This window comes from Phyllobates terribilis, unplaced genomic scaffold (assembly GCF_046119375.1).
Source record: "Phyllobates terribilis strain yellow unplaced genomic scaffold, ASM4611937v1 Scaffold_3__8_contigs__length_932513732, whole genome shotgun sequence".
NCBI classification, from domain to species: domain Eukaryota; kingdom Metazoa; phylum Chordata; class Amphibia; order Anura; family Dendrobatidae; genus Phyllobates; species Phyllobates terribilis.
The window spans coordinates 329,682,333-329,696,382 of NW_027362763.1; the positions used below are offsets into that span (position 1 = coordinate 329,682,333).

At 40.7% G+C, this 14,050-nt stretch overlaps 1 protein-coding gene across 4 annotated transcripts in view; it reads left to right on the forward strand.

Annotated features, from left to right (window-relative positions):
* FGF12 (fibroblast growth factor 12) overlaps positions 1 to 14,050 on the forward strand; it is a 590,755-nt gene that overhangs the window by 397,214 nt on the left and 179,491 nt on the right. For all 4 annotated transcript variants that reach the window (XM_073675156.1, XM_073675155.1, XM_073675154.1 and 1 more), the window contains 2 exons: positions 8,736 to 8,846; positions 11,035 to 11,138. In XM_073675156.1, the coding sequence (XP_073531257.1) occupies positions 8,736 to 8,846; positions 11,035 to 11,138 (215 nt within the window). The remainder of the gene's footprint in view (positions 1 to 8,735; positions 8,847 to 11,034; positions 11,139 to 14,050) is intronic.

Here is a 14,050-nt window from a genome sequence, read left to right on the forward strand (position 1 = left end):
ACAGAGCGCACAATAGGGTGATACCCTATGGAGGGAGAGTAGAAGAGTGCTGGTTACACTGACCTGGTGGCGTTGTGACTGGCACAACTCCTATGAAGGCATGAAGAAAAACATCTGCTGCTGCCCCGTGGCTGGAAGATAAATCCTCCAGGAGATATTGGATCCAGTTGGATGAACACATAAGTGGGCTGCGCTGCTGAAGTAAATCAATTCTTCAGAGATGATGATGATGAAAAGGCTTTTTATTAACAACACGTTTCAACGCCGTACCGGTGTCTTTTTCAAGTAAGAAAAACAAATGTGTGGTCTTGATTCAGCGCTGTCCTCCTTTCTTGCTTCATGTGGAAGACGCGTCCTACGTCATCCACACAGTGTCCCCCATCGCACTACTGCACAGGCACACTCCTCTCTGCCCTGCGGAGGCCAGAGCAAACTGTAGGGCGCATGCGCTGGGAAAGACCTAAGCATGCCGATGACCTGTAGGTAAAGCTGGCGTATGTGCAGTACAGTTCTTTGCTCTTCCCTATTAGACCAGGTCAATAATATGGTTGTAGTAGTGTTTCAGTAAGACACTAAAATCTCCATTATACTCTTAGTTGTGTGGTTCAAAACACTTTTGCAGATTTTATGCTATTTTGTGTCTGTTTCCCAATTAACATACATGTCATACATTCACATTAAGAGGACTTATTCCAAAATAACAAGTAAACCACCTGCATTGTCTGTTTATGAGGCCAAGTGCATCTGAATATTTAATAGATTCTAATGTCATACAGCTGTGTAATGCAGTAAATGGATCATCATTTAATCAGTGTACAGCATATAATATGAACACTTTGAACATAACTCCCTACTGAGCCCTAGTCTGTGCTTGCTGCTTAAATATCATTTGCCTGTGGCTTACACTTTGCATTTAAATAAGAAATGTTTTTATGTAAATATTTAGCTCTACCAGTAAATCACGGTGTTGTAACAGTAGGACCGCTTGTTTGCGTGGCCACATGCTTGTTTTTTGTGTACCATCTTTACAGGTAATTGCATGGATTTTGCCTGTCCAGTACTTTGTTTCAGTAGTCTCCCTCTTTTATCAAGGGCTTTATAAAGCTTGGGCTCATTCAGAAAAGTGACTTGTTTCGTACCCAAAAAAACGGTCCAAGTTTCATCAGTATTTTTTATTTTTCATTAGAGACTCAACAGAGTTTGATCAGTGTCAGTTTTTGACATTAGAGTTTGATCAACTTATCGCGGATGGAAAAAAAAGCTGTTTGAGTACCTTCAACGTCTCATATCAAACAGTCCGCAAAGAACGGACAGCACACTGATGGCATCCGAATGCTGTCCAGTTTTTTTCACGGACTTGCATTGGCGAGTTTGATCTTAGACTTGGATTAAAATTGGACATGTGAACAGCTCCATGAGCTATAATAGGTACAAGTTCTATCTGTGAAAAACATGGATAGAACTTATGAGAAAAACTGACGTCTGGATGAGCCCTTACCTGTAGCGGTAGAGTTGAGCTGGGCTTTTATCATTTTTTTTAATCTATGCTTAAATAGTAAGGTGGGAATTTACTTGTTTAAACATGTTCATAGCTTTCCATTCTCAGATGGAGGTCAAAATAGTGTCCATACTGAAAAAAGAGAATGGAATAGTGTAGTACAGTATGCCATCTAATGGTATCCTGTAAAAGTCATATACAGCTTACTTTTTTTATTTCTACAATGTAAGCTAAAGAGTGATGAATGTGTCACTGTGTGACTTCTGTCACAGACATCCATTTATGACATACGTCATAAGCATTTCATGCCATATTTGGTACACAGATGCCTTAATAGCCTATAGTTGACAGATGTCACAGTTGAGCATCCATCAGAGGCATCTGTTCATCCGTATAACGTATATGCCAGGAGCTTTTCCTGAGGTATATGTTAATGGCCCCCATACACATTGTACTAATGTCGGCTGAACCCGCCAATATCGATGGCTGACATGGGCGCCGGCCGACTGATGGTGGGGAGAGATGTTGATCGCACATATCCAATTTTGGACTGCTGATTGCATTGATCTCCCTGAGATAAGGCACTGGCCGACGGGGCAGTCTGAGGCTTTGTCATAGAAAACATAGGAGCTCTCAGCCGAGCGAGTGCTCCTGTACAGTCATGGCCAAAAGTTTTGAGAATGACACCAAAATTATATTTTCACATGATCTGCTGGCCTTTGGTTTTTATTAGTGTTTGTCTGATGTTTATATCACATACAGAAATATAATTGCAATCATATTATGAGTACCAATAGGTTATATTGACAGTTAGAATGAGTTAATGCAGCAAGTCAATATTTGCAGTGTTGCCCCTTCTTCTTCAAGACCTCTGTAATTCTCCCTGGCATGCTCTCAATCAACTTTTGGACCAAATCCTGACTGATAGCAGTCCATTCTTGCATAATCAATGCTTGCATTTTGCCAGAATTTGTTGCTTTTTGTTTGTCCACCCGTCTCTTGATGATTGACCACAAGTTCTCAATGGGATTAAGATCTGGGGAGTTTCCAGGCCATGGACCCAAAATCTCTGTTTTGTTCCATGAGCCATTTTGTTATCACCTTTGCTTTATGGCAAGGTGCTCCATCATGCTGGAAAAGGCATTTTTGGGCGCCAAACTGCTCTTGGACGGTTGGGAGAAGTTGCTCTTGGAGGACATTCTGGTACCATTCTTTATTCATGGCTGTGTTTTTAGGCAAGACTGTGAGTGAGCCGATTCCCTTGGCTGAGAAGCAACCTCACACATGAATAGTTTCAGGATGCTATACAGTTGGCATGAGACAAGACTGGTGGTAGCGCTCACCTCTTCTTCTCCGAATAAGCTGTTTTCCAGATGTCCCAAACAATCGAAAAGGGGATTCATCAGAGAAAATGACTTTGCCCCAGTCCTCAGCAGTCCACTCCCTGTACCTTTTGCAGAATATCAGTCGGTCCCTGATGTTTTTTCTGGAGAGAAGTGGCTTCTTTGCTGCCCTCCTTGAAACCAGCCCTTGCTCAAAGAGTCTCCGCCTCACAGTGCGTGCAGAAGCACTCACACCAGCCTGCTGCTATTCCTGAGCAAGCTCGGCACTGCTGGTAGTCCGATCCCGCAGCTGAAACAGTTTTAAGATATGGTCCTGGCGCTTGCTGGTCTTTCTTGGGCGCCCTGGAGCCTTTTTGACAACAATGGAAGCTCTCTCCTTGAAGTTCTTGATGATGCGATAGATTGTTGACTGAGGTGCAATCTTTGTAGCTGCGATACTCTTCCCTGTTAGGCCATTTTTGTGCAGTGCAATGATGGCTGCACGTGTTTCTTTAGAGATAACCATGGTTAACTGAAGAGAAACAATGATACCAAGAACCAGCCTCCTTTTAAAGTGTCCAGTGATGTCATTCTTACTTAATCATGACTGATTGATCGCCAGCCCTGTCCTCATCAACACCCACACCTGTGTTAATGGATCAATCACTAAAACGATGTTAGCTGCTCCTTTTAAGGCAGGACTGCAATGATGTTGAAATGTGTTTTGGGGGTTAAAGTTCATTTTCTGGGCAAATATTGACTTTGCAAGTACAGTAATTGCTGTTAAGCTGATCACTCTTTGACATTCAGGAGTATATGCAAATTGCCATTACAAAAAATGAAGCAGTAAACTTTGGAAAAATTACTATTTGTCTCATTCTCAATACTTTTGGTTCTGACTGTATACGGTAAAGTTGGCTGAGATGGCTAATGACCGAACGATTGGGCGACACATCGCTCAGTCGACAGCCTAATATGTATGGCTAGTCTAAGACTGAGCCATTATGTGTGATGTAATCAGGACCTTATCAGAATAAACCAGTTTACTTTTGGTTTAAAGATACAAGTTCCTTGCAAATGTACCTCTGGTTGGATCATAACTAGGGATGAGCGGGCCTCTGGAAGTTACGGTTCTTGTACCCGGTCCGAACTTTATTCCAAAGTTTGGTTCGGTTACTAGAACTGTATCCGAACTTGAACCCGAACCCCATTGAAAACAATAAGGACCCGGACTTTTGAACCGGAAAGGTTTCTCTTTCTCTCTCCAATGGACTTCTCCTGGAACTCCAAACAGTGCAACGGACTTCCGGGCAAAGTCCGTGTTTGGCATTTAGAATACAGATCATCTTTTCAGATTCTAGAAGAAAATAAACTATTGTCAAATTAAGAAAACATTGTGCATTTTTGGAACACCTCATTGTGGAGCTTGAGAAAATCACATTCTAACATTTAGCAGCACCTTACAAACGGATTTAAATGTAGTGTTGGAACATTCCAGAAGAGAATAGAGAACAGACTTTTAGCATCTGAGAAACAGGATGACATTCTGCGTAAATTGCATCTTCAAATGTAAATTGGCCTTGAAAGTGTTTAATCACATTTTAGAGTGATGTGTGTGCAGTTACACACAACGGAGACAACTTTATCTGTTCTTTCCATCTGAGGAATATACATCTTAACCCAGTGGATCATACAGTGCAGAATGCTTTATCCATGCAGTGCTACTAAATTACTACCATATTACCAGAAGTGTAAATCTCCAGCCACATTATAAATTGTCAGCTTGTATTCTATGTGAAAATTCACATTTAGATGCAATTCGTATGAAGCCACTTTCATAATTCCACCAATTCCAAACATTTCATAGCATGTTTTTCTCATTCTTGTTGATTATGAATTGTAGTGGTCACTTTTTGCCCTTCATTGTCACTGTAAAATTGAATGAATCATAAAAGGCCCTGTTCCTCTACACTGCTCGATTGCAATGTTGAGAAGTTTGGCAGAGAGATGGTCACACATGCGCGCTGTCACTCCATTTACTTTGCTGACAGAAACAGCCAATTACATTGCTTGGTGATGGCACAACCAGGAGCAATTATTGGGTCTGTTTCAGAAGTAGTAGGGAAGCCAGGAATGTGAAGGAATGAAGAAGACTCTGTAGCAGTGGTCTCAAACATGCTGGTTGGGGTCCTGAGGTTGTCACCTGTGGCCCATGAGGCACTGGAGCTCTTATGATAATCTCGTGGCATGATGAGCGTCCCTAAATGACATCATGGCGGAGCACAGTGTGTCTGCTGGATCGCTGGTGGTAGGTGAATATGGAGATACATGTTCGGCACAGTGAGGGCGCCGGCTCACAAGGCACCATGATCAGCTGTATATTATTACTGACACCCGGCGAAACTGCCACGATTGGTATTGCCTGTTTAACCCCATAGATACCACTGTCAATCACGAGGTGGTGGTAATTGCCATGAAAAAAAACCCTGCTGTTAAGTAATGGCCTCCAGGTCAGTCAGCTATGGTGGCCTGTATGGCCATGCAATAAGCAGGGTCTAAAAGGAGAAATGTTATTGTAAAACTGACAGATCCAATATCCTGCAGTACAAAAGTATATTGGCGATTTGGCAAGTAAAAGTCCCATATAGGGACTAATTAAAAAAAAAAAAAAAAAAAAGGGGGAAAAGAATAGTAAAAAATTCAGAAATGATGCAAGCTATAAACCTGTACCATAACACACACAATGCGTCATGGTACATATAATGAGCACCATAAAAAAACATGACAAGTATAGCTTTATCTTTATAATGACATACACAAAAAATGGAATAAAAAAAGTGATCAAAAAGTCCTATTGAATTACAAAGTATGGCATCTCTGAAAACGTCACCTCCTTTTGCAATGAATGCGGGCCTTCTACTTCAAATCTTTTAATGTGCGGCCCACTTATCCGGCAGAGTCTGCTCTCCAGCATACATATGGGTGAGAAGTTTTTAATGAAGGCTGTTTCGAAAGTTGCTCAATTTTGAAACTTGGAAACACCGTCAGTTACAGAATTCAGTAGAACGGTTCCTGTAATTTCAAAGACATTTTTTGCATTATTGTTGGTGGCAGGAATGAATATGTGGTTGAATTCCAGTCTTTTATCCTCTACTGAACATATTTTACTTAGGATAACTTCTACATAGCAGCTCCGTGTCTTGTCACTCGGTGACACTCCTGTTGCCCTGGGTGGTTTTTCTCTGGGCCTATGCAGTGCACACATGCTTCCTTTAAGACCTTCGGGTGAAGCCTTCAGCTCCTTGTTGCTGTGGGCCTTTTTCAGCCTGACAGAATGTGTTTAATAATGTGGAAGACACATACCGCATGAGACTATGCAAGGCGGATAGAACATCTGTCTCTTGATCCAAGTGATAAAAGGAGGTTTGCCTAGAAGCGTTTCATAAATACAATTGTGCCACTGTTACAGATTTGCACTGTTGCAGTGCCAGATTGTCAGATGGAACAGATTGCCAGCTAATGAAGCCCATGTAACACATTTACAAGAAGACTGAAACACAAAATGAAATGAGAGATGTGTGTCATAACTGACTGCATAGCAGATTGTTTGACTGGCACCCGCTAACTTTTCAATATTAGTTTGATACTAGATTTAGATCTCGCTATGTAATGTATTGGTACGTCTGTGGGCGCCGGTGACAATGGAGGTGTACAGTATGTTCAGAACTTTTTTTATTCTGACAACTATTTATAATTCATTGCTATATTTCATAAAGCAGTATACATTTTTTTATATTGATTCTAATTAGAATAATTAAAAAACAAATAACCTTCAAGATTTATAAATGATCATTCTGGCTGTGAACAGCATGTATCCCTGCATAGTCTGAGACTGATAACGCTGGGTCAGTGTGTGCAGGGCGATAACTCGTTCACAAGGAAGGGGTGGCCATTTATTTATATGTTTCCACGTGAAATAACTGAGGTACGACAGTACAGAGATCTTAAAAAGGTGCTTCTAAATTGTTAATTTTATGGCAAACTACCAATTCCTCCTTAAGCCATACCTGGCACTTTACCAGTGCTATCCTAAATTGATAATTACATCACATAATTTTAGAATTATAAGCCCGTGAATTGTTCACAAAGGAGACTGTCCCTCCTTAGTATCTACAGAACATTTAGCAATTCCACGCCGATGTCCCTTTATAGGCCAAATGGTAGCAGCAGTAAATCGGCACTGAGTGGTGTGTAATGAAGTGCCCCCGTAATGAAGTGCCCCCTGCAATACATCACTCTGCTCTCTTTCATGGTGCTACAACTAAATATCAGTTCCATTAATGTGGAAGGGGTCGTTTGGTGGCATTCATGTGGATTTCTGAAAGCAACAGTTGGTAGAATGAAGGAATCACAGAAATCTCTGCAAAACCTCTTGAGCATTGAGCAGTCAGCAGCTGCTTCCGCCTAGATCTCGCTTTCTGTGCCACTATGAAGCCAGAGATCAGCACTGGAGAGGACCAGTTTGGCACCAAACACCTCAGCTGTGCTGTGTTCCAGCTCTTCACTTAACTGGAATTAATATCCAGTCAGCAGAATACGTGTTTCTGTGAACTAACATTCAAGGGGCGATGTAGAAGGATATACAGATGTGTATGGCATCCTGAGCCCCCAGAATAACTCCAGGCTTCTATGATTGAGCCACAACCTGCTCTCTTGGCAGGAAAAATGCTGCATTCAAAACACCCACGTTTCAGCGTTTTCACTGCGTTCCGTGTGCATGTGCGCTTTACTTATATTCACCAAAGACACTTGAAAATCACTGCAAAGAATGCCATTGTTCTTAAAGAAGTGTTTCCCCTTTCTCATTGCTTTCTATGAGTGAGAAAACGCTGAAAGAACTAACAGGCTACATATTAAAAGAACGCTCAAAGCGTGTTCGTGAGATTAATGAAAGCCCCCTTTTTTGCTGATATTGTAAAAAAGCAACTTTTAATGTGCATAAAAACGCAGCAAAAATGCAACGTGTGAACGTAGCCTTACTCAATACTGAGGAAATCACTTTTTCAGCATTTGCATATCATTAACATGTCTGTCGATCCTGTGATATGCATAACTCCATGACTTTTCCTTCTTCCACAGAATAGTGGCCACGTCTTGGTACTTCACATCCGCCCCCTATTGATTGGAATAGCGGGCAGGTATGCAATGTCCAGCTGCGGCCAATATACAGTTGATGGGGCTGTGCTGAGCAGTTCCTGCCAACACCAGGAACAGCTGATAGGGGGGACACCCGGCATCCCCACCAATCTTAACGCTAGGCCATCAATAGTAAAGTCTCAGAACAACCTCTTTAAGACGTATTTGTTCAGTTATATGCCATAAATTGGACTTGGTATATTATTGGCTCCGTTATATGTGAGACTGGGTTGTATTGTATGGCTTTCTTATGAAGTTACTATTTTTATGATAGAATTGTAGAATAAAATGTAGTTTTACTTGTCTGACCACTGCATAATATAGAAACCAAAGAAGAGATTTTGTCACACGGACATAGATCATAGATGCTGTTGGAGTTTCCCTTTAAGCTGATGTTAATGAAACTAAATAAAAGCACATCTGGTATAATTCAGTCCATTAAAAGGGGAAAATTGTCCCCAATCTTGAAGATGAAGCTAATGATGACCTTGGCAGAGTTTGGCACAGTGTATCTATGTACAGCCATTTAGATAAGTTTTTCCTAAGCATCTTCCCTCAATTGCGTCTGATAGTGTCACAGCTGGAAGGAACTAGAGGCAGGTGATCCCGCCAGCCATAATTAGCGTATTCACTTTCTATCCTGGTGACTAAGCATTCTGTCCCGTGCACAATCACTGAGCACAGTTCTAAGTGTTGTATTGATGGGATTTATTTTACAGAACCCCAGCTGAAAGGAATTGTGACAAGGTTATTCAGCCAGCAGGGATACTTCCTGCAGATGCACCCAGATGGCAGCATTGATGGCACCAAGGACGAGAACAGCGACTACAGTAAGGAAATCGCCCTTTTATTTCACTTCTAAATCATGTATAATGCCTGTTGAGTTTCTGATCAGGGACTTTGTTTTCACAAACCTCAGAAACCTGTTTTTTTAACAGAACAGCTGTTCAGTGCAGCATTAACATTTTCACTGCTAGAACAAAGTAATTTATTGCTATGTATTTAGTGAATTATTGTTGTATTGTCAGATTGTTAAACAGAAATTCATAGTTTTGTATGGTGTAATAAAAATCTGATATAATGTTATTGCTAAAGTACTGTACCTATGTAGAGCACTGCAGGTACATTACATTTTAACACAAAATAACCTAATAAATGCTACACGCCATAGGATGCTTTTGCTTCCATGTATGTGCAGATATTAATGCATTTGTGTGTGTGTTTTAATTTTAATTTTATTTTAAACCCATTTTAAGGCTTATTCTCCCTAGTGAGAGCCCTTCTTTAAATATGTATGTCACACAACTGCAGCAGATTGTAGTCTTGCTGTGGATTTTAAACCATAACGCATCCTCCTTATCTGTACTAAGCTGTTGAAATGCAGGTGAATAAAGCGACCCTCTGGTTTGACTTAAAAGTGTAGTATTATCCAGGGAATGCTTAAAGAAGTACTCTCGAGAAATGTTTTAAATGCTAAACCTTTGTATGTGCATATGTAATGAAGTGTAAATGTGTTCATTTACTTACCCATCGCCATCTTCCCTGGTTTCCAGCTCCACGCCAGTCATCTTCACCTTCTCACTTTTCTGGCTGAAATTCCGACTATCCGGATCACACTGGGGTTGATGTGTCAGCTGGAAATCACAATCTAAGACTATAAAACCTTGGTCAGAATTTTCGTCACGAGTGAGGAGCGGAGCTGGAAACCGAGGAAGATGGCAATCGGTATTTTATTGCAACTTTAGCTTGGCACCTAATTTGAGAGCAGTATATAGTAGAGACAGAGACCCTGATTCTTATCTGCAGCAGATAAAGCAGTGATTGCATCAAAATGACAATAATGTTCAGTAAATGACAGATCGCTGGAATCAGGGTCTCTACCCCTACATTATGCTTCTCTCAGATAGTGTAGTAAAAATCTGGTGACAGATTCCCTTTAAATGCTGCTGTTAATCTCTGACAATAGTATTTAAGTCCCTTGGGCGCAAATTCCCACCCTTCGACATGGGTAGCAATGAGTTTCCGTGGTACCAGGGGTCTGCTGAAAGCACCATGTCTTCTATGTTGGCGCTCCTGTGAAGCCCAGTTTTAATCACCTCTTATTGCATTTTATTCTAGTATTGCGGTGGTCAAAAAAACCCAAAAAACATAATTCTGTGTTTTAAGATTTTTTTTTTTCTCATTAGGTCACTTACCGATCGGGTTTAATTAATTTTATATTTCGATAGATTGAACTTTTGCAGATGTAACAATACTACATATGTGTATTTTTTTTTTTTTTTTAATCGGGCAAAAGTGAGGTGATTTTGAATTTTTATATATTTTTTTTACTTTTTAATATTCTTAAAAACTTTTTTTTTTTTTTTTTAGCTTTCGCTGTATCTGTTAGTCCCATTAGGGGAATAGAACCTGTGATCATCCTATCGCGAGTGCTATATACAGCAATATCACAGTGCTGATGTACAATATTAAAAATCACCATCTCCTCAGTCAGAAGCTGGCATTCACAGGAGAACTGTCGTGACGTCATGGTGATTTTCAGCCGACCCCCGGATTTTATGGCCTTCTTGTGATCGAGTCACCGGGGTGCCGATGGGCTCATGGATTGACTCGTCCCCCTGCTGGCGCGCTGTATATGCCGCAGTGAGAGATTGACAGCAGTATTTAGCAAGATAACAGCCTTGGGTGGAGCTCTGCCAGTTAGAGGCAGATGATGGCTGAATATCACAGCCATCATCTGCCCAGAAAGATGCGTCAGGAAGCCGAAATATGACAAAACTGTGCGTCATATGTCAGTGAGGAGTTAAATGTTGGTAATAGAATTTAATACTGATGGGTGTTTATAATTTTTTACCTTTTTTGCTGATATTCTTCAAGGATAATCTTCAGACACAACATTAATGAATACAGACTCAACGTTTTTTCTGCTATTAACCTGTATTATAAATGCTAATTAGATTATTACATGAACAGCAGACTGAGGTTTTTCTCTGAAAGATCATTTTATTTTCACTTCAGCCCTCTTCAATCTAATTCCTGTGGGTCTCCGAGTGGTTGCAATACAAGGAGTTAAGGCAGGACTCTACGTGGCGATGAATGGTGAAGGATTTCTCTACAGCTCAGTAAGTCTGATGTTCCCTCAATGTCTCTGTATAATATTGTAAAGCAAGCTACTAAATGATGAATGTGGACATATGGTATAGTATATAGTCAAGATATAGTAAATGGAAATTAGATTATGTAGAATCCAATATAATAGTTCTGCATTTGCTTATATGTGTAGAGGAGAAGAGGATGGTGATAACATGTTGTATATAGTTGCGGAAATGAAAATTAATTCTTAAATGATAATAAAGTTTGTCGTGAGAGTATTTGTCATCTCACTAATATGTTGTCAAATTTACCCTTATGAGGGCTCCTGCAGACAGCCATAATAATCGGACCAGTGCTTGCCCCCTTGCTAATCTATGGGGCTGTGCACATGTTCGACTTTTTCCTCAAACAGTGCTGGTACGGAAAAAAAATCGCTGCATTTCATCCAATAGTCGACATTTCATCCAGTATTCAAATCACACTCGGCCATGCATGTCAGCGAGTCCGTGGAAACTATCGGACTGCACTTGGATGACATCTGATTGCAGTGTGATTTCCACGGACTGATAGAATGGAGAAGATGGAGACATTTTTTTTATCTTTGTCTTTTCATCCAAGAGAATCTGATCACATTGTGATCCCACTCGGATCAAACTTTAATTAGCATTTGATCAGAGTGTGATTTGCATAATTGACCCAATTGTCTCGGATGAGAGAATTTACGCATGCCTGACCCTAGTCTACGACTGATTAAGTATTAGTGTCCCAGTTTTCAGTTGCAAATTACCTTGGCTTGTGCTCACTGCCAATATTCCAGTTTCTGCAAATAAATGTCTTACTTTTTAGAATGAATCTTTCTCTAATCCCCTCGACGACAGCACCAACAAGAAGTAGCCTCCCCATCCTAATTAGGGAAAGGAAACACAAGAGGTTAAATAGCCCTCCCCTTCCCTCCATCCTCAGTGTTTTCCTGTCCCTAAAGGGGTGAAGAGGTTTCCTTCTTGGGGGCTGTGGCCGGCGAGCAGCTTCCCCAGTTCACATACTTAGCCGGGCAGCCGTGGACCGATCACCCCGTGTCTTCCTGCATGCTGCTGCTCCTGCTTCCTGGCGGGACCGCACCATACAATATACTTTGTCTTCATTCCTTTCTGTTGTTATTTAATAGGAAACTTAATTGTTTACTTGCAGCAAAAAAGAAAACCTGTGCTGCTTATGTGATGGACACACAGTAATGAGTTGAGCACCTGTGTGAAGAATAACATTTATTAAATAACGCTGAAATATCTCTATAATAATTGGCACCCAGAAGTGTTTGGGCACATCCCTGACATGTGTTGGCTTATAAATCGGCGGTTGACAATCGTTACCTGTTTTCCTTTTTCGATAAAACATATGCAGCCTTACAGTCCACTGCCCTGAGCTAAGCATATGTTTCTATTAAAGTTAGACGTTAGAAAAAAAAGCCGCATTCTTCAAAGCAATTTCACCAGAATTCATGATGAGCGGTGGCGTTCCTTATGCCAGAAATCTTACTCCAGTCAGGCGCGTCTCTTAATGAATCAGGAGCGTCTGACTACAACATACCCCTTCTTCAAGACCGGTGAGAGAAAAAATGTCTGGTCTTGATGAATCATTCCAAAGTGTAAGTATAAATTCCCTTGAACTTCCAGCGGGATGTCTGTGCCGGCCTCCAGCTGCTCTCTCCCCTCTCCATAGAATTTTTTGATCAGCCGCTGTCGTCTCCTTTAAAAAAAGTGGTTTTAATTGAATATAAATTTTACCTGTGAATTGAGAGTAAAACATCAGTCCAGGAGGAGAAAGAATCTGATTTCTCTCATTAAATGTATTATAAAGTTTCTTCTCTTCACTTTTATTTTTGATTTATGAACAAAAAAAGATGACAGTTGCTCTTTTAAGACTTAAATACTTTCTCCTTGGACCCTGTTTTTATACAGGGGTACAGCTATTTAAGACCCTGCTGTGTCTAGGAGCAGAGAATATTATGAATCTAGAGAAGCAGGCAGGAAACACCCTATGGTCCATGCTTAAAGGGGTTGTCCAGCCTTAGGCTACAAGTCTGTAGTCACTTTGTGACTGCAAACTTGTAAATCCTCAGACCGCGTGCACTACCCGCTGTGAGGATTCTGCAGTGCCAGCGGCGGGTGCATGGATGCAAGTATATGATTTGTATATATGGGATCACATGCCAACTAGATGTGAGCGGCCTCGGTCAGTGCAAGTGTATTGATCAAGGCCCGATAAAGTCTAGTCTGAATGTGGCTGGAGGTATGCATCTCGACATCGGAGAATTCTCACAGCACGCAGTGCATGCATTGAGGGTTAACAATTTTGTAGTAACATAGAGTGACTGCAGACTTGTCAAGTTGTCCGGCCTTAGGCTACAACATGCAATAAATGCACATAAAATGATTTTGCAGTAAAGGCACAAATAAAATAAAAATAAATAAATACACAGCAATCAGTTACTCCAGGCACAGTGTTTGGATAAATGGGGGCAGCTAGAGAGAGAGACACACATTTCAATGTTTTTTTTTCTAAATATAATAGTTTTTTTGTTTTCTTGGAAAAGCTCTTTCATTGGTAAACTCTTATGTGAATGTTACAGAATCTCTTTTTGCAAGTGGGATCCAGTACAATACCCAAAAGAACATTTAATTTGTGCACATAATTTCAGTTTGCTGCTATGGAGACAGTTGGAGAGTTAAGAATTGCAATGAATGTTCTCTCCTAAATGCCCGCTTTAGAACATTTTACTATATATGTTATAGAATCGTTACTTGTCTGTACATGTGCCGTCTTTTCACAATATAATGTGTTTTATACTTTGTCTTGGCACTTGCATACCAGAAATTGAAAGACATTTGGCAAGCGCTGACTTGCTTACCGTATATTGTTACTTGCCCTCTTTTGTGTAAACACT